Source organism: Muscardinus avellanarius (assembly GCF_963383645.1).
Source record: "Muscardinus avellanarius genome assembly, chromosome: 1".
NCBI classification, from domain to species: Eukaryota; Metazoa; Chordata; class Mammalia; order Rodentia; family Gliridae; genus Muscardinus; species Muscardinus avellanarius.
In genome coordinates, this window is record NC_137786.1 from 174,749,279 (window position 1) to 174,770,848 (window position 21,570).

General features: G+C 38.4%; 1 protein-coding gene across 9 annotated transcripts in view; it reads right to left on the reverse strand.

Annotated features, from left to right (window-relative positions):
• Window positions 1-8,186: 8,186 nt before the first annotated feature.
• Window positions 8,187-21,570, reverse strand: part of EMSY (EMSY transcriptional repressor, BRCA2 interacting) — a gene marked incomplete at both ends in the record, with an annotated part of 78,380 nt that continues 64,996 nt past the window's right edge. For 4 of the 9 annotated variants that reach the window (XM_080696642.1, XM_080696641.1, XM_080696640.1 and 1 more), the window contains 5 exons: window positions 8,187-8,381; window positions 12,247-12,747; window positions 13,695-14,258; window positions 16,038-16,189; window positions 20,784-20,939. In XM_080696642.1, the coding sequence (XP_080552768.1) occupies window positions 8,187-8,381; window positions 12,247-12,747; window positions 13,695-14,258; window positions 16,038-16,189; window positions 20,784-20,939 (1,568 nt within the window). Of the gene's footprint in view, window positions 8,382-12,246; window positions 12,748-13,694; window positions 14,259-16,037; window positions 16,190-19,207; window positions 19,254-20,783; window positions 20,940-21,570 lie in introns of all 9 variants that reach the window. The other 5 variants (XM_080696638.1, XM_080696636.1, XM_080696635.1 and 2 more) reach the window with 3 other exon arrangements.

A 21,570-nucleotide genomic window follows, 5' to 3' on the forward strand; every position in this document is an offset into this window, starting at 1 on the left:
ACCCTTCTACCTCCAGGCTACACTCCCAGACACCTATTTTTTATATTTTTATTTGGAAATAGGGTCTCTTAAGCCAGCAAGGCTGGCTTTGAACGTGTGTGATCCTCCTATCTCCCTCCCAAGCGCAGGGATTACAAGTGTGTGCCACCAAGCCCGGCACAAAATTTTTTAAAAATTTAAAAAAAGAAATAAGACTTGTGAGAAGAAGAAATTGAATCAGTATTCAAAAACCTCCCTGAAAGAAAAATCCAGAAAGCATCACTGGTGAATTCTATCATATTTAAAGAATTAACACCAATCCTTCTCAAACTATTCTAAAAAATACTAGAGGGAACACTTCCCACTTCAGGCTATGTGGCTCATGTCATTGATTCCAACACCAGATAAGAACATCACATGACAAGAAAGTTACAGACCACTATCTCTTATAAATAGAGATGCAAAAAAATCCTCAAAAATACTAATACTAGCAATTTAAATCCAACAACATATTAAAAGGATTATGCACCATAACCAAGTGGGATTTATCCCAGGAACTTGAGGATCATCCAGCATAAGAAAAACAACATAATACACGTTAACAGAACTAAGGGAACATCTCACAAGATCATTTCAAGACATGCTAAAAAAGGCACTTGACAAAATCCAACACACATTCATGATGAAAACACTTCAAATGCTAGAAACCAGTTCTCTCCTTCCCTTACAGCATACTGCTCTCCCCCTCTCTGTTCTCTGTAATCCTATCTCAGTTTTACTGTTCTTTGAACATACCAGGCACATACCTCAGGACCTCATACTTGCTGCTGCCTCCACTTGGGACACTCTTCACAGACACTGCCTGGCCTGATCTCTTACCTTCTCAGTGAGTCTTTCCCTGTCTACCCTATATAAATTTACACATGTTATGAGGTTTCACATTCTCCTCTCCTTTTTTTTCTTATTCTTTTTTTCTATAGCTAGGGTAAAACTTTGCATTTTAACTAATACTTATTGCCTGATTAGCCGTGTTTTAATATTTTATTTTGAAACAGGGTTTAAGTTGCTGAGGACCTTGCTAAGTTGCCAAGGCTGGTTTTGAACCTGTGATCCTCCTGTCTCAGCCTCCCAAGAACTGGAATTATAGGCATGCACCAAGATATCCGAGGCCGGGCGTGGTGGCACACGCTTGTAATCCCCGCGCTTGGGGAGGCGGAGACAGGAGGATCGCGCAGGTTTGAAGCCAGCCGCGCTGCTGGTTTAAGAGACCCTGTTCCAAAAAAAAAAAAAAAAAAAAAAAAATATATATATATATATATATATATATGTATATATAGTAGGTCTGGGAGTATAGCCCGAAGGTAGAAGGGCTTCCAGGAACCCCAGTACCACAAAAAAAAAAAAAAAAAAAAAAAAAAAACCTGACTTTTTATTCTTGTCCACTACTATATCCCTGGGGACTAGAACAGTGCCTGAGACACAAGGGCTTAATAAATACATGTATTCAAGGAAATAATTAACCCATATGTCCCAGAAGACTGTACAGAGAACTGTGGAACACAAACCCTGATGAGCAACACCATGCAAGGAAATAGGTACTTCTGTGGAGGGGTACACAGGGATGCTACTGAGCTAAATGTGAGAGTGAATCTTACCAAGATGATTAATGATCTGACAACTGGTCATTGACATAGGAAAAAAGTGAACCGAGAAACCCCAGTGCATGTCACTTAAGCCGAATTTTTATAGAATGACGCCCTAGAATATTGCATTTGGAGGACTCTGAAAGGCACACTGTAAGGTTACAAAGGAATCCAACATTGCGTGATGGTGCCCACCCAGAATTCTTATCAGGTATCATAGAAGGAATTTGGTAATTTCAAAAAATAAATACGTGAATCCTTCCCCATATAGAGGATCATTTTGCACTACAAGTGATTCACAGAAAGTAACCAATGGTAATGCTAAGTAGTCACATGTTCCTACTCAAATGCCAACGTAACCCAGCAGTGGGGAGGAACGATTCTGCCCTGAAGAGAAGGCTGCTAAAGGAGGGATACTTCAAGCTGAACTGTGTGGAATGAATGAATAAGACTTTCGAGGGCAGAGCATAAAGCATGTGTGCAGTGGTGGAGGTAGTCAAATGGGATATGAATCTTAAAAGCAGGGTGAGCCTTTGGCTAAGGACTTTTAAAGCCCAGATTCATACCATTAAGAGAACCTGAAGTTAAAAAAAAAAAAAAAAAGATGACAAGAGAATGAGACTGACATAAAATGCCCTATGTGTGTTTTTCTTTCTTTCTTTCTTTTTTTTAAGGTGGTACTGGGGCTCCTGGAAACCCTTCTACCTCCTGGCTAAACTCCCAGACACCTATGTTTAATATTTTATTTGGAAACAGAGTCTCTTAAGCCAGCAAGGCTAGCTTTGAACCTGAGCGATCCTCCTGTCTCTGCCCCCAAGCACGAGGATTACAAGCGTGCGCCACCACGCCCGGCTAAAAATGCCCTATGTTTAAGCCAGGTTTGTAATCCCAGCATTCAGGAAGCTGAGACAGGAGGATCCGGGTTCGGGGACAGCCTAAGCTACTTAGTGAGGCCCTCTGCAACTCAGTGAGATCCTGTTTCAAAATAAAAAATAAAAAATAGGGCTGGGGGTGCAACTCAGAGATACAATGCCCCTGGGTTTCATCCCCAGTACTGAAAAAAAAAAAAAAAAAGCAGCCATATTTTTCCCCTAACAAACCAACATGACTCTAAATGTTTTGTATCAGTTCACTTTGGCAGCTCCAGGGACTTAAATATTTCACCAGCTTCCCATTTTTCTTAGAATAAAGACATACATTTATTGTAACCTGCAAACTTCATATAGTTGTCTCTGCTTTCTGTTTCTACCATGCTGCCCTTGCTCTTCTGCAGCCATACAGGCCTACTTGAAATTCCCCTCCCACAAGGACGGTGCCTGTGAATGGGCAGCTTTCCCCTCCACTGTGCCTCCTTACATCCTAGGTCTGCCAGTTCCTCCAGATCAATTCCTGCATTCTTCCCAGAGGACACTCCTAACCCCATTACATGCCATCAGGGTAGCAAGTGCTTCTCCATCACAGCACTTTCCATGTAATACAGTCACTTCTTTGACTAGTATGTCTCCTTAGTAGGCCTGAAATGTCAGGAGTGAAGATAAGGCTTTCCTGTGCCCCCCTGACAACTGTGTCCCCTATGTCTGCACATAGAGAGTACAAAGGAAGAGAAAAAGTCGGGATGCAGGACAAAACTATTTCTGGGTAAACTCCCTTTCTTTTTTTTTTTTTTTTTAACGAATCAGATAATGTAATGCTATAGATGTCTGTCTGGTTAAAAAGTAATAAGCTTGATGTGGTGGCACAGGCTTGTAATTCCAGCATTTGAGAGGCTGAGATGGAGGATCACGGTTGACAGACAGCCTCAGCTACTTTAGTACGGCCCTTTGCAACTCAGTGAGACCGTTTCAAAATAAAAAATCAAAATTAGGGCTGGGGCATACCTTGGAGGTAGAATACCCCTGGGTTTCATCTCCAGTACTGCAAAGTAATAATAATAATAATAATAATAATAATAATAATAATAATAATAAATATAATAGCTGGGTGTGGTGCATGCTTGTAATCTCAGTACTTAGGAGGCGGAGAGAGGAGGATCACAGGTTCAAAGCCAGCCCCAGCAACTTAGTGAGGCCCTCTGCAACTTAGTAAGACCCTTTTTCAAAATAGTAAAAAATAGGGCTGGGGATGTAGCTCAGTGGTAGAATGTCCCTGGGTTCAATCCCCAGTGCCACGCACACAAAATAAACAGTAAGTATGTGTTTTCAGTTAGTGTATTTATGAGAAGAGAGAAGGCAGAGTGAGCCTTCTGGCAAATACAGACCTGATCCTATGATGTTTTTTCTTTTTCAATACATAGGCTGACAAGTATTGCTTAAAGGCTTGCAAACCTTCAAGCAGAGGAAGCAGACTATTTTCACTATCCTTTCTGGGAAAGGCCTGGCTTATATGCTTTTTCACTCCACTTCCTCTTATATGGAATTTGTGACACATAATTGAACTGAAAAGAAAAAAATTAATCTGAATTGAGAACTTCAATGTGAAGGTACTTAAGGCTGATGATAAACATGTTATACAGTTCCACACAGGCCCCTCTGTCCTTCCAACGGCCAGTTGTGTTTGGTGGCATAAATACATCTTTCAGAGATGGCCCCAACTCACTGCTCAGCATTATACTTTTTGCATTTAATCTGAGTTCTGGTCCATACTTTAATTTCTCTGAGCACTCCTTTTCTATTTTAAGATAGTATAACTACTCCCATTTCATAACAGGATGTATAGAAATCTCCAAAAACTACTGAGCACCAAACTGTGCCTGTCATTTTTTTTTGGGGGGGGCAATACTGGGTATCAAAAGCAGAGCCTCAAACAAGCTACGCATGTATTTTAGCCCTCTAAGTTTTAGCCCTAGCCCTTTATATTTTGAGATAGGGTCTTGCTCAGTTGCCCAGCCTTACCTCAAACTTGCTCTCTTCTTGCCTCAGCCTTCCCAGTAGGGTGTATTTATTATTCACCTAGTCTTCACAATAATCCCATGTGGTTAGAAATACTTAGTGTTTGGGCAAACTAACTTCGAGAGGGCATGTGACTTGCTCAAGTTCACCTGAGCAATAATCAGAGGAACCTGGGTCTCAAATCCAAACTACCTGGCCACTATTTCCTTTGTACTACCTCCCATACCAGCAGGTAGTAAGAAACTCACAAAAAGAAATGCATTTACAAAAAAGACAAATGGCAGCAAGTATTGGAAAGAATGTGGAGAAACCAGAGCTCTATATACTGCTGGTGAAAATGTAGAACAGGCAGTCTCTAAGGAAAAGTCTCACAGTCCTCAAAAGGATAAACAGTTACTGTCAGCCGTGCATGGTGGCGCACGCTTGTAATCCCAGTACTTGGGAGGCTAAGATAGGAGAATCACAAATTCGCAGCCAGCCTCAGCTACTTAGTGAGGTCCTCCACAACTTATTGAGACCCTGTTTCAAAATAAAGAATAAAAAATAGGGCTGGGTGTACCGCTCGGAGGTAGAATGCTCCTGGGTTCAATCTCTAGTTCCTTAAACACACACACACACACACACACACACACACACACACACACACACACACACACACACTCTGTCTGACCCAGCAAGTTCACTCCTAGGTACATAGCCATATAATTAAAAACAAGTAAAATATGTACATAAAATCTGTACAGCAATATTACTCAGAGTAGCCAAAAAGTGGAAATGATGCAAGTGTCCTCCACTGCTGAATGAATTTTTAAAAAGTGATGTATCCTTGCAATCTGGAGTGGTCACAAAAAGGAAGGCAGTAATGATACATGCTACATGGATAAGACTTGAAAATATTATGCAAAGTGAAAGAAGTCACAGAAGACAAGATATTATATGGTTTTATGGACAGGAAATGTCTGTAAGAGGCAAATCCATAGAGACAGAAAGTATAATAGTGGTCACCTAGGGCTGTAGTAGTGGTGGTGATGGTGTGTTCAGAGGTAGTTTCTTTGGGGGTTGATGAAAATATTCTAAAATTAATTATGATAATAGATTTCCCAACTCTAAATATACCGAAAGACACTGAACTGTACACTTTAAATGGATATGTCTATGGCAAGTGAATATCTTTTTAAAAAAAAGCTGTTACTTAAAAAAAAAGTTCTCTAAATTCCCTATAAAGACCATCTGTAAAACTAGGTACTTATTAAAGTTTACATGAAAACAAATGGGCTTTTCTTATCACTGTCTACAGCTGTTAAAATTCTAACAATTTTAAGAATTGCATCACAATTGCTAAATATTCTTCATAGAGATGTCTTAAAATTACTATTAATTTATGGGCTTAAACACGAAATACTAAAGATAAAATGCTAATGTTTTCAATACATTTTTAATCAATGAACGTAAGAATCAGTCTTGTTTTCTCCTTTCACAACCCTCACATCCATTGTCCCTCACATCCATTTTATCAGTAGAAAGCCCTATTTATAAACTTCTACAAGGGCAGGATTTTCTATTTGTTCACTATGGTATCCCTGTGCTTAAAACAGTATCAGGCATACAGAAGAGGCCTAATTAGTATTTGTTAATAAGTAAATCCTGGCCTACTTAGAATAAGCACCTTCAAAAGAAAAAAAAATTAAAATTTGAGAACATAGAGTATAAAAGTTTCATTTGTCACTCCAGTTGCTGAAACATATTAAGGCTAAATTCTCCAAAGGACACAGGTATGCTATACTGTAGAATACGCAGAACATAACTTTATTCAAGTTTACTCTTGTTACCTGATCCATGAATATTTAAAAGATACTTTATTTTATAAAAACTTGCATCTGTAAGTAACGGACTGACAGAGGGCTTAACCTGGAATACATGGATAGGGTTAGGAGCCCATGAACCCCTAAAATTTTATGTGAAATCTAACAAGTATATTGGCTTGTGTATCTTTTTGGTGGGAGAGTTCAAAATTTCAAAGGAGTCTATGTTCCAAGAGGGGTTAAAAAAATTACTTAACTAGAAACAGAATCACACATTTTTTTTTTGAACATGAATTTATACAATGAAATGATATCCAAGAGCTCCATCTATGGGTAAGTCATTATCCCCTAGTAGACATACTGACAACCACCAGAGACCACTGCATCTTTATGAATGCTTGTGTTGAAATCTTCAGTGTCACTCTAATGGGAATTTATTAACTATAGTATCACAGTTTCTTTCTTTCTTTCTTTCTTTCTTTCTTTCTTTCTTTCTTTCTTTCTTTCTTTTTTTTTTTTGCCTGATGTAGATGCAAAAATTAGGAGACTGTTGATGAATTCTACTTACAGTACTTCAGCACCAAAAAATTGGGCAGTTATGCTGATATATGTATGTACAGCTCAATATGTCAGTCTTAAAATGCTTATTTATAGTGAAATCTATATAAAACCGTTAAAAAGTTTTCTATTTACATTTTTTAAAAATGAAAAGTATAGTTTCCTTTGCCACAACTTGTCAAAACTGATTCTTACCTTCTACACCTTTTCCCTTTCACTCTACTTGTGACAGACAGCAATCACAAGACCAAAAAATATTGCTTAAACAAACTGTGCCCTAAAAGGGTAAAATGCTTGAAAGCATTACATTTAGAACTGTAAATAAACTTTTTATACATTTCCAAAGGGGTTAAAACAAAAGCATGTAAAAAACTATTTTCAAAGTCTAAGTCCAACATGAATGTGCAATTTCAAATTATATGAATGAATAATTTGTTTTCTTTAGTAGAACTGAACATTTCCTTTGGGTTAGAAAAAAAGTTTTCCCCTCTGATTCACAATGAAGCATTTTCAATAAGTTTCTTAGATGGGGAGTTGAGGGAGGTGGAAAGGGTAGGCAATCTTGGTTTACAAGAAACGTGTCAGAAGGAATATGGTCTGTTTTGAAATGTTTACACTTAAATAAATACCAGGCAAGTGTGCCCACTCAGGGCACAAAGAAGCAACACAATAAATTAGCATACAACTGATAAGAATGTATAAGCCACCCAAAAAGCACTTCTCACTGGTTAGGGATCTGATTTCTATTATCCAACAAGGACTTTTTAATGCCAGTATTTTCCTAGATATTTATAAACTAATTTTGGACTGAGCAAATGTATGTTAACCAATTCAATACTTCATGGATTTGCAAAAGTATACCGGATTTTTAAAAAATTGTTCCTGATACGTCATTTCAAAATACAAACTATTCACATTCTCCTGTTTTGATGGTATTTTTTTCTATGGCATTTTGCTCAGTGGAAACCAGTTGAGAAACATTCACAGGAAAAGTCTCCTTCCACTGCAAGATAAAACTTTTCCATTGGTCATGGTCCAATAGAAAAAGAATATTAGGTCTTAAGTCTTTGTAGATGTGCATCTTTTCTTTCTTTTTTTTTCTTTTCTCATGTTTTTTTTTAAAAAAAGTACATTCCCCTGTGAGTTTTATCTTGTTAAAATGCTGCTCCTGCAGCAATATCTTGTTGAAACACTGCTGTTTCAGGGTCCACAGCCTAAGTACAGGCAAAGTGCTTTTTTAGACATCAAAATACAAGAATTTCCCTGGACACTTGGTAACCAAGCAGGTTTTAAAGTGCACTCCTGTGTCCAAAACACTAGGACCGTTCGGCAGAACTCTGAGAGGGGCTGGGCTCAGTTCCATCCTCCGTGCTACTGTCTATGTCCTGCTCCATTGCTGTCTCCTCATCATCCAGCTGCTGACTGGTGAAGTTGTTGAGCTCAAGCAGTCCACTGGGCTCCACGACCACATTGGAGCTGGCGTGACAAGGAATAGCATACTGGGGAATGGCCTGGAAGAGAAGACACAGGAGAGAATCTTTATGGTAAGAAAAAGTATCTTAAGGATTCCCCAACACTAAGGAAGACAAAAAGAAAAACTGACAGCTGCTATAAAGCCAGGCACTGTGCTAGGTGCTTTTACATATTCTACTGATCCCTGTCACAATACTAAGGAAATTAGTATTCCCATTTTACAAATGAGGAAATTGAGAGGGTAAGAGACTTAATCAAGGTCACACAGCTGTCAGAGTTAATGCCAAGATTCAAATCTAAGTCAGTGTAATTCTTTCCCCTCCTTTATGGCACCTCTTCTAAAAAAGGAGGCTGCAGTCTACTACTAAATTTAGGAGTCAGACTTTAAAGGATACTTTGCTCTATATTACCCAAAAGATGAATAAATTTGCTGACCTGTAATATATTTTAAGTCTCTTTATGGCTCAAAGGAGGAGTAATTTGTTTGGGACACAGGTAATGATCTTTATTGAAAATGAGAGTAGTGAAAGTGTTTAAATGCCAAAGAGGTCAAAATTTGCTTTCTAAGCAATAAAAATATCAGTAGAGAAACTCTGGCTACTGTTCTCTGGGTAAGTAAATATTATAGGCATATTGTCTAATCAGATTCTTTTTCCTCACTTTTATTACATTAAAAAAAAAAAAACCAATTACCAGTTCACATCATACCCTGCCTAAAACTGAAATTATTTCTTACCATGGCTCCAGTCTCACACCAAATTCATGTTACCTTAGGGCTTTTGTACTAGTTCTTCCCCTCTTCTTGGAATCCTTTTCCTCTAAAACTTCACAAGGTTGCCTCTATTCTGACATCTGCATCTTAGCTCAAATGCTTAGTCAAAGGCTGAGAGAAGCCTGCCTTCCATGAACACAAAGCCAAAAGTAGCATGTTGGTCCACTCTCCTCCTCTATTATACTGTTAACATTTTCTTTATTGCATTTGTAATCTGTTTGTTAAACTGTTCCTCATGCTTGAATGTACATTCAGTGAGAGCATGAACAGAGCACAGATCTTGACTATCTTATTCATTGCTATACGCCCAGAACTTTGAACAAGGACTGGCACTCGTTTAGTAAATATTTGACAAGTAAAAACTACATTTTTAACATTAAAAAACCCAGAGCATCCAGGCGTGGTGGCACACGCTCGTAATCCCCGCACTTGTAAGGTGGAGACAGGAGGATTGTGCAGGTTCGAAAACAGTCTCGCTGGCTTAAGAGACCCTGTTTCCACATAAAAATATATATAAAAAAATAGGTCTGAGAGTGTAGCCTGGAGATAGAAGGGTTTCCAGGAACCCCAGTACCACCACCAAAAAAACCCCAAAACAAAACAAAACAAAAAAACCCAAAGCACAAAGTTGACTGCCAGCACTCTGCAAAAATGCCTGACTAAAATAACCTTCTACTGAGGGAATATATAAATTTAATTCTATACTATCAAGAAAATAATGCAAGATGGCTAGGCATTAGTTCCAGGGTGGTAGAATTTTGTTGTGTTCTCCCTTCTATATAGGTAATCACTGTAAAAAGATTTCATTTAATTCAGCTTGGCTCTGATTTGCTGTGTGACTCGCAGTAATTCACTCCACTTCTTTGAGCCTTAATCTTGTATAAAATATAATAGTTGGAAGATATACTTTCTAAAGATCCTTGTAGTTCTAAAAGTCTATGAATTCCACATATACAGAGTCCTTTGAGACAGAAGACATATCCATTGTATTGACTACCCTACCCTTAGCACTTAGCACAAGGCCTGGGAAACAGTGGTTAAATAATACATGGAGAACAAACCAATGAATGCAAGAGAATGAACCAATGAATGAAACCAGATCATCTGTCTACAATAAACAATGCTTTTTATTCAAACATTATATGTGACCAAGAGCTTTACATAATTTTCTCATTTAATCATTAAAACAATCCTGTGAGGTAGGTCTTGCTGTCCCTATTTCATAGGTAAAGAAACTGCGGTAGAGGTTAACTCATTTACCCCAACCCACTATGTGGATGTGTAATGAGTACAGGTGGGAATCAAATCTAGTGCACTCTGGCTCCAAAAGCCTGGTTCTTAAAACACTACGGCCAGTCCCCCTGACCTGGTACACCTGGCACAAGGGACATGCTATCATCCTCAATTTAAAGCCAGTGACATTTTCACTCCTGTTCATATAGTACAATAATTTCCAAATAAGATATCTAAAATTATTTTTACGTGGTGAGTACATCAATCTAAACCTCCAGTAGGTATAGTAAACAGTAAAATTAATGACAGTTACTACTTGTTGGACAATTACTATGAGCCAGGTACTACTCTAGGTACTCAATTTTGTGTAATCCTTACACTGATCCTATAAAGTAGCCATTACTTATTCTTACTGATTAGGAAACTAAGGCAAAGTGAGAGTAAACAGCATCATCCAAATAGTGAAAGGCAAAGTCAGGAACTATCCCTTTTTCATGATACCCTATTTTCTTCAGTGAAAAAATTTAAACATTACTATAAACCTCATGTGGTACTGGGTATTGAACCCAGGGGCATTCTACACCCCAGTCCATCCGTCTGTCCGTCCTTCCATCTTCCCTTCCTCCATTTATGTCTGTCTGTCTGTCTGTCTTGAAAGAGTCTCTCCAGGTTGCTGAGAGTCTTGCTAAGTTGTCGAGGTTGATCTCAAACCTGTCTCTGCCTCCCAAGTACTGGGATTACAGTGTGTACCAGTATGCCCAGTTTGTCAAAAATTATTTAATTCGCCAAGTTTGTTTTTATAAATGGAAACAAATTATTTGACTATTCAATGGCTATTATTAAGCCCCTATACTTACTATTAAGCCCTTATACCTATGTCTTCATTGGCTTAATATCAGATTTTCTTATAGCTTAGAATCATGGCAAAAGGAAAGTTTACTACAAGAACTTCAAAAATATATAGCAGTGAATCTATGCTAATTCCTAAATTAGCCACATGTCAATACACCCAAATTCCCAATTAAGTAAAATGTGCTACTCTGAAATCTTTTGAACTATATGCCAAAGTAGCAAAAAATGACAATGTCAAGAAAATAACCTAATACCTTGCAAGGAGAGAGGGAAATAAAACACAACTCCTAAGGGCTAAATAGTCTGAACTAAGTGATTCTTCATTCTTGATCTATTATGCAGGATGACAGATGGAAGAGTTTTAGAATGAAGAGAATATGAAGCATAGGAAGATACACTGTCAATGAATAATGCCATTCTTATCAAATGCAAGACAATAACCATAACAAGATTGTTACAACAATGATCAAAATAAAAGCAAAGTTTATAGTTGATCCAAATTAAATACAATAGCATTTTAGAAACATCCCTGTAGAACATGTTTCTCCAAACATTCAATTAATTGAGATTTGATTATCCTAAGAACTGAAGATATAGATGAGGAATAAGAACCATTTCTTTAAGGAAAAATAGTTGCTGAAATGGACTTAAATAGAAATATAGTCTAGTTACAGTCCAGGATTTTTTGAGCAATGATTGGATTCCAAATCTGGAACCCAGAAAATTGGCTGATATTTGGAACTGATTTGCTAAGTTAACAACTGGTAACTAATAAAGTCAAGCTAACCTACAGGCCTGTGGCCCTTTACTGCCTCTACAGTATACTGTGAGAATATCCAACAACTTTCTGTGACTCTCTTCCAGAAAATAGATATAAATTTGTACATCTATAATAGCAGTACTGAAATTTGTCAAACACCACCTCAAAGATAATCTTCATGCCCTTCTTGCCAAATTGGTTTCAGTCTTCCTATGACATTCCCAAATGTGCCAAGCCCACAACCTCCCATCTGCCCAAGATTGTTCATTTTCCTTCCAGTTCTTACCTGGATGATAATTTCTGCTGGGCTCTCTTCAGCTTTCTTTTGGCCTACATTCTGAATACGCATGAACTGGCCTGTTGTAGGCACTCCTGGTGCATCGATTTTCCTGGCCGTTAGGGGAGGGCCAACAGCAGATGGACTTGAACAGGACTCTCTACATTTCTGTTGCTGGGGAGTGGAATTCGTCATCCCTGCCACCACCATGTGGGTGGAAGGTAATGATCCTGCTTCACCAGTGAGCATACTAGTGGCAAGAGCCTTCTTTGGGGGATCCACTACCATATGTTCTACATTTGTATCAATCTGAGCTTCCATCAAAGACATTTTCAAAATGTCTGACAATGCTGTCTTCTCAGAGGCCTGAATGGGAGATATGCTTGTAACTGGTGATGTCAGCTTAGGAACAGAACTGCCACCAGTTATCTTTGTAACTGTGGGAGGCTGGCGCCCCTCAAAAGTTATCTTTGTAACAGAGGATCCTTGGGTTATAATAGGCTGCTCCACCTGAAAATAAATTGGGGTTGTGTGTGTTACAGCTACATTTCTTTGAGAAAAACTAATCAAACACCCCAAGACAGTATGGCAAAAGAAACATTCGTGTGGTATACTAGGAAGACATTTTGAAGCTCAGTTTTTTAGTAAGAGGGATGATGGGAAAGATCTCGTTACTTTTAAGGAACCTAGGAAAAAAGAGCTGTCAAAAGAACTTTTTGTTCAGCAGCCAAAGTTTATAGTAGTAAAGGAAAAAAGTCACAGCAGCCTAGTTTGCCTTTGGGATTTATATCCCTAAACAAGTATGCCTTCAACCTGGCTCAAATTATTTCATCTATCTTCAGCTTTTTAAAATAAAAAGAAGTGGAGTATTTCAATCATTTGCTTCAAAAAACACTTATAAAAACATATTCTCTATATATGTATTTATAATATACACATACACTCATATATATCACTCCAGAGCCACTGATTTTTCTAATAAGATTTTTGATTTTCCACAATTCCACAGCAATCTAAAGTATAAATCTAGAAGATAAAATTATTAGCTAGATGGCAATGATGTAAACTACAAAGGAAGATGTTCAGTTTAAGGTAAAGTTGCTTAAAAGACTGCCATTTACTTAGCATTAATGCCACAGAAATGAGTTTTATTTCTAAAAAATAAAAGGAATTTGGGGATACCACTTCTATGCACTGTTGGTCAATGCTGGTGTGATTTCATTCAACACTGCCTGTAAAATCAAGTTGAGTGCTATGCTTTTTTTCTTCCTATATTAATGTGTGCACTTCTTCCCTAGTGTGAACCTTCTGATGGGGCAAAGTAATACCAGCGTAATGAGGCTTTTGGTTTCCTCTTGCCAGGAGAAAGCACTGATACCATGATAGGGTCGTGATGTTCTCATTTTTTTTCGGTGAACACAGAAGTTTAACTTTGCATGCTATCAATATTCCGTTACCTGGCTTGCCGGCTGTTTCTCTGACGAGGCAGGGAGCGACATTTGGCTCTGGGGGGTTTGGGGTTGCACGTAGATTTTTGGTTGGTTCGGAGCCTGCTGCAGTTTAGGGAGCTGCTGCGTAGTTTTCACTGCAAGCACCTGTACTACAGTTTGCGGGGGCTGTGCCATTAAAGTAGGAAGCTGCCTGTCTTTGGCCACCATGGGATGCTGTGTGTGCTGTACATCTGGCTTGGGCTGTGCTTGTTCCTGCTGAAGAGGGCTGAGTTTTTGATGCCTGATGGAAAGCTGGGGCATTTGCGGGAGTTTGTGCTGGAGCTGGTCTGCCTGCAGGTGGATGGTCTGCTTCTGTTTAGTCTGGAAGCACTGCAGAGTTTTCACTTGCAGCTGAGTCTGTTCCAGCTGGGGCTGGCTTAGTTTCTGTTGTTTAGCTGACTGTGACTGAGTCAGGGCAGATCGGTAAAACAGACCTGTCTGAGGGTCTAAAGTGTCCATCTCTTCAACCTCACCCTCCTCAGTTCCAAGTTCCTCGCTGTGTTTGGTAAAAGCAGTGTGACTGCTTAATGCCTAAGTAAAAGAGGCACAAGGTAAGAATGAAATAAGGAAAACACCTACATTGTTACATTTTCCTTAACTGAAAAAGACTTTTTATGATAGTCATCCAAAAATTTTTCCAAAGAGCTGAAATAAACACGAAACCTCAAAGGGGCTTTAGATCAGAACTCTTGTGGAACTCTTGGACATTAAGTACCTAAAAATCTGGTCTGCTTACTACTGTAGAAAAAGGTCTAGAGGGATAAGAACTTAAAAATTAGAGGAAGCACAGTAAAAAATTAGAGTGACCCTGCAAGCACAGCCCCAAAACAGCTCTGTAGCCTGTCCATGAGATGCCCACTTGTCTAAAGAAAATATAAAGCAACCTAGGAGTGAGGTGCCCAGAGAAAAGCCAAGGTTCTAAGAAGCCCACTTTGGCCGTGTCCATGTCCAGTACTATTCGGGTCGGGAGTACTGTCCCCAGTCCCCAAAGAGGGCCTCTCTGAGGTAGGTGGGGATGGCTCACCAGGTTTCATCAGTCTGTGTGTGTTAAGGTTCCAGGCCTACTAGGCAATAGCTTCCTAGACACCTGGCTCCCATAGGATGGGAGGCTAGGGAAAGGGATAGGAGCATTCCTGTTGGTGAAGCCGGAGACTGCCTGGTTATAACTGCACTGAGGGCAGGCACCATCTCGAGTGAACGGTCAGGGCCAGCCTGCCCAACCTCTCAGTGCCTTGAGAAAGGTCATGTCAGACCTGCCACCCAGCAAGACCTCTGATCAGCTAGCTTCCCTCTGGGACACAAGATCCATACACAAGATCTCCCTTCCTTCCCACTGCCTTGTCATGCACTACAATGCCACTCCAAACTCTGAAACTGTGAGATTCAAATGGAACTCTTCCCTATATCATAATGACTTGACACAAGTTTTCATTTTAAAATGAATTTTAAAAATAAAAATTTCTTCTTTGCCTTTTGAGGAGTTTGCCTACAATTAGGTTCAACTGCTACCACCTAAGTGAGTGATTTATGTGACTACTCTAGAAAAGTCATGCTCAAATATGATATTCATAATATAACTATATAACACAGGCAATTTACTTTGGGTTTAAATCCTGGCTTTACAACCTGGGGCAAGTTAACTTGTCCAAAAGTCAACTTCCATGATGGTGAGTTTCCTCACTTGTAAAGAGGGATAATACACTCAGCATATAGCATAGGAGTGGGAATAAAACAAATTAAGGTACTTAAAGCTCAAAGCACAGTGCCTGACACAAGATCAACTATGTTTCCTTTTCATCACTACCCCTACCATAAGATGTTTCCATTATATTAGTTCATTCTCCTTTCTGTGGACTCTCTTCCTTTTGGCCACACTTAAAGAAGTAAAATATTTTCCTACTTATTAATAATATGTCCATGATGATTTGTTATACAAGTATAAAACAGTACAAATGAAAAAACAGCAAACAGCTAAATAAGCCAAATGCCATTTCATTAAAAATCATATTTATATTGATGATAAAGTTTTCCATAATAATCAGATACACTGAAATAGTGATCAACTCATCTGGAAAGCCCCACCCTTTTGAAAAGCTAAGAGTTTCAGAAGGTTCAAGAATACTGTTTCTTAATTACTTTTTGGTGTTAAGTCCCTCAATTCATTTCCTCTGCTTACTCCTCACACATGAAAGAATTACATAATACTCTATCTACAAGGTAGTTACTGCTTTTAAAACTGTAGATAAAACCAAACCTGAGTTTAGAAATGAGGCAGTTACAGAAGTAAGAAAGGAAAAGAAGAGATACAACCTGCTGCATGATGTGGGTGATTGCTCCAGGGGAAGATGCTGGGATGGACTTCACCACCACCGACGTCTGCGTTGCGGTCTGTGACTGAGCCACATGCTGGAGCAGGGTCCGCTGGGGCTGGGAGGGCTGTTGGGGCTGGGAACGATGGCTGACTGAAAATAGAGGAGGTGATGATATTTCTCCAGAAATCACCACAGCATCTGTAACCAGTAGTCATTTTAAACAAATGTCTGTGAGCTTGCATCACAGAGAGAGTGTGGTATTGTGAACTAAGAGGCAGAAGAGCAGAATTTGCCCATCTATGAGCTGTGTAACTCTAAGAAAGTCTCTTATCTTCTCTGAGACTCTGTTTCCTCATCTGTAAAACGGGAATAACAGAGCTATTATAAGGATGAGAGGAGAAATGTATACAGAAATGCTGTGAATACTATTATCACAGAGGAGGAACAAACCCCTTAAAGTTATATCCTCCTGTGAATTGTCCCACTTTCTCCCAAAGATTTTTAACTCATTAAGGCAACAAATAATGAGTTTCAGTAATTCCAGACATATCATAGAGTAAGGCAACATAAACTCTTTAATCTCTTGGTTCCAGTCTCAAATGCAATTCAAACATTAGAAGCATCCACTTCTTTATATGATGTAACATTCTCTGACAGACTTAGAGTTGCTACTATATAAGTGGTCAGCAGACATTGCAGAAAGAAAAGTAGACCCAGGGTACATTGGATTCTGTTCCACTCTGCCACAAACCAGCTATGTGAACTGAAGTAGCCACTTATCCTCTACTAAGCTCTGTAACTTAAAAGGTTTTGTTTTGATTGACTTTCTTTTTGTTTAGGGTGGGGTGTGCAATGCTAGAAATCAAACACAGGACCTCACTCACACATGCTAGGCAACAGTGCTCTACCACTGAATAATATGCCCAGCCCTATTTGATTTTTCTTCTGTGTGTGGTATTAGGGACTGAACCCAGAGGCATTCTACCTCCAAGCTATACCCCCAGCCCTACTTTTTATTATTTTGAAACAAGGTCTCACTGAGTTGTGGAGGGCCTCACTAAGCATCTGAGGCTGGCCTCCAATCTCCTGATCCTCCTGTCTCAGTCTCCCAAGTACTGGGATTATAAGCGTGCACCACCACACCCAGCCCTATTTGATTAAAAAAAAAAATAATAATAATAATAAATTCTTGCTGTTTCTACTTTGAATAAAACCAAATGAAATAATGAATTGAAAAATGGCCCTTAAATTATAAAGGACTAGATGAATATGAGGTTACAAAAGAACAAAAAAATCTGGTCTGTCATTTCAGATTTTGCTTATTTGTCAGAAATAAGTAAGAGTGCAGTGTAGAAAGCCACTCCACTCCACTTCTTATTCTCTTGCTATGAAGGTCCCATGGAATAATTAAAACTATACATCTTAATAGATGCCAATATATCATCTTTTACCAGCTTAAATATCAACTTTTTAAATAGTATAAATACTACTTCTGTGGCTACAGAGCTTTAAAAACACTTAGAATTATTGGGAACAACTCTTTGAATTAGGAGCAGATAAAACAAATCTGTAAATTAGCTAAGGATTTTGACATCATCAGAACACTAAATCCATGATTCTAATGTTCTTTTTTTGCATGACTGGGGATGGAACCCAGAGGCATTCTACCTCCGAGTTATACCCCCAGCCCTATTTTTGTTTTTTATTCTTTATTTTGAAACACGGTCTTACTGAGTTGCAAAGGGCCTCACTAAGTAGCTGAGGCTGTCCCCGAACCACAATCCTCCTGTCTCAGCCTCCCAAATGCTGGGATTACAAGCGTGCACCACCACGCCTGGCTTCTAATGTTCATTTATCTTGATCTACAATTTCGATTAGCTCCAGTTCCTTGCTTAAAAAATAGAGGGGTATCTAAGAATAAGCTCGTCACTAAAGAAATCGATGTAAATATGCCATTTATGTATTATGAAGATAATTTTAAAACTGTCCAGTGAAATATAAAATGATTTATTATTTATGACATTTTTAATCTGTATTAACAAATGCAGTTTGTTTTTCTTGTTACTATACATATGTCTATGTGCTATATGAGATTATAAATAGTATCACCAGTATTTTATAAAAATACTATAGAATCTTATTGAATTTCACACTATGCTTTATATGTACATTTTGAATTGAGTTAAAATCTTCTATTTGTGCTCAACTGAATTGGAAAAAAAGGAGTCAGAGTTTGTATTAAAATAACTACTGAGCTAGACGTGGTGGTGCACGCTTGTAATCCCCGCACTTGGGAGGCAGAGACAGGAGGATTGCGAGGATTTCAAGCCAGCCTTCCTGGCTTAAGAGACCCTGTTTCCAAATAAAATATAAAGAATAGGTCTGGGAGTATAGCCCGGAGGTAGAAGGGTTCTATCCCCAGTACCACCCCAAAAAACAAACAAACAAAAAAACCCTGAAATATACAGTAAGACTGAATAGGAGAAAAATAAGTTATGGTAATATTAAAATGGGCTAGCAAATTAATGAAGATTTTTACTGAAAGCATCATTGGAAATGAGTGACATCTGAAAAACTGTAAGCTTTTGATGAATTTATCAGATTATATGAAGCATTTCTGTTGCTCATGCTAATCTTCATAATTGTTACACTGAATTTTAAAAAATAAAATAGATTTAATGGAATACCAACTAACAGTATTTAAAAATAATTCTCCTGTGAGATACAGTAGATATCTTCATAGCAAATTTCCAGAGACTAGAAAACTAGTTTAGGAAAGTTAGAGAAAACTAATATTCACTGTGGAATGATACAAGAGGCCAGGGCAGCTAGCTGGCTTTGAAGTCAAAGCAAATGTCCAATATGGCTGCTTATACAATAAGTAGAGATTGTAGACTGAGGTCACAGAGTAGACATTTGAAAAACAGACAAAAGGACAGCAAACACCAGAAAACAATTTATTTCTTTAAACAATACATTTTTTTCCAGCATCAAATTGTCTATTTCTGAAAACAAAAACCCACTTCTCTGTAAAAGGACATTTTTTCCTCCCTTTTACTAAGTAGAGCTTACCTTTCCTCTACCAGAGCAGAGCGCATCCATTTAAGTGGTTCCCCCCAGAACAATAATCTTTTATCTTCAATTATACTACAAATGGATGCACACCACTTACCTAGAAGGGGAAAAGCAACCTCTGTCCCCTCATCAGTGCGTTCTGAAAAGGATAAGTAAGGGAAGAAATCATAGGTCTTTTCATCTATTTACCATTTGACAATCTAGTCTACCCCAAAGGTTAATACTCAGTTTCCCAACACACTGGCCTCTGCTTTAATTAGCTTTCTGCTAAATAACTCTAAAGAAAGATTCTAGATTGCTTTCCATTTTTTTTTGGGGGGGGGGGTCTAGGAGTGTTCCACACTAAGATATACTCCCAGACTTTTTTGTTAACTTTTTTCTATTTTAAGACAGGGTCTTGCTAGGTTGCACAGGGTAGCCTCAAACTTGCAATCTTCCTGTCTCAGTCTCTCAAGTACTGGGGATTACAAGCATGTGCCACCATGTCCAGTTGGCTTTCCCTAGTAACTGGATTTCCCATTTGGGTAATTTTATTCCATTGGTCCTATTAATCTCCTAAAATGATGCTAAAGAACCATTTTCCTCTATAGCTTTTATATCCTTCAAATTCTTGTAATTTTATGTTCTCCTTTCATTATTGCTTAAGAAAATTTAAGATAAAGAGTTCTCTACATATTGCCTCATAAGCCATCTCTCCTAACCCCCTTAATTATTCATATCACTACTCTAAACTATTTCAAATCTTAAGGTAATGAAGTGCTAAGAACAGAAAGCAGTAATTCAGGTGTGGTCTTGCCAGAAGATGAGAAAAAGAATCTATTATCCTTCCTACTTAATTTCTCCATATGTGCATTCAAAAGTACCTTACTAGTATTTTGCTACCAGACCACATTTTAAGCAAATATCTAATCTGCTTTCCACCAGAACTCCCAAGTATTTACAGGGATTTTTACACTTTTTTTTCTCTCTCTTTACGTTCAAGGGTAGTGGCAGGGGTGGATTTTAGACTTTCTTTCTCTCTTGACTAGACTCCCCCAAACTGGAAAAAAAAAAACAAAAAACCAGATGTATAAAAAATACTTATTCTTAGAGAAAAGATACTTATCTTCCTTCTCCCTACCACTATTGCTCTATACTAAAAGACACTACTTATGGCCAACTTGCAGTTTTATATTACTTGTAATCAATCTCTCTCTCTCTCTCTCTCTCTCTCTCTCTCTCTCTCTCTCTCTCTCTCTCTCTCTCTCTCTCGGTACTGTGGATGGGACCCAGGGTCATTTTACCTCCGAGCTACACCCCCAGCCCTATTTTTTTATTTTTTATTTTGAAATTGGGTCTCACTGAACTGCAAAGGGCCACACTAAGTAGCTGAGGCTGTCCTTGAACCGTGATCCTCCTGTCTCAGCCTCCTAAATGCTGGGATTACAAGCGTGTGTCACCATGCCCAGAACTTGCAATCTTTTTAACATTTATCGATATGATTTTATAGATATGATTTTCTAGACATTAAAGGGAGGGTAAATCCCAAGGATGATGTAAATTTGCTCTGAAAACAAACAGAAAAAGGGCTAGAAATATAATGAATTATATTCTCCCCTAAACAACCATTCCGTGAAATCCAAAAAGGTAGCTTTCCTACCTTAGTACTATATTTTAAGAGGACACCTACCAGTAGTGATGTATTCAGCAACTAGTTCTGACTCTACCACAGCAATTGATGGACTCTCAGGAGAATGTCTCTTTTCCTGGGTCATCTGAATAGGCACTGCCATTTGACTCAAGTCAATAGTGGGTTGTCTTGGTTTAGATTCCAATTTTTCCTTTACTGCATAAAAAAGTCAGGGGGAAAGTTAACTTTTATTACAAACAAGTATTAAAACCAGAGTTGTCCATTGGAATATTGAACCAGACCTCTGGGGTGCCACACTGGCAGTGACTACAGAGACAATGAATTGAAAAGAGCTGACTGTGACATGTGGCTGTAGTCTGTACAACTTGCAGAGCCCTACCGAGCAGGCCGGCAAGGACCCCTGAAATGTCATGCAATCACACTAACATTCCCCCTTTTATCTGGAGGTCAAACAGTTGGTTGTTTCTCTGTATATACCTCCCTTAGGTATATCTTTTACCCCTCAAGGTAGTCCCCGCAGCTCACCAACCTAAAAACAAAGGGTAAATAAACAGTATATATCATGATTTGCTCTAGGGCCCATCTACAAAGAACACACCCAATGACTAGTTTAATTTCAACTATTAAAAATTAAAGATGTCTCCAAAGAAATGTCACAAGGTCTCCAATAGCTTTTAAAAGATAAAAAAATTATTGTTAGGAAAAAATATAGGCTGTTCTGCAAAAATGACTCCCAAAAGGTCTGGAATAAAAAATAGTTTCTGAGTACAGATTCACCTTTTATTTTCTCAGCTTTCTACAAAATCTATTCATTAAAAATTCCTAC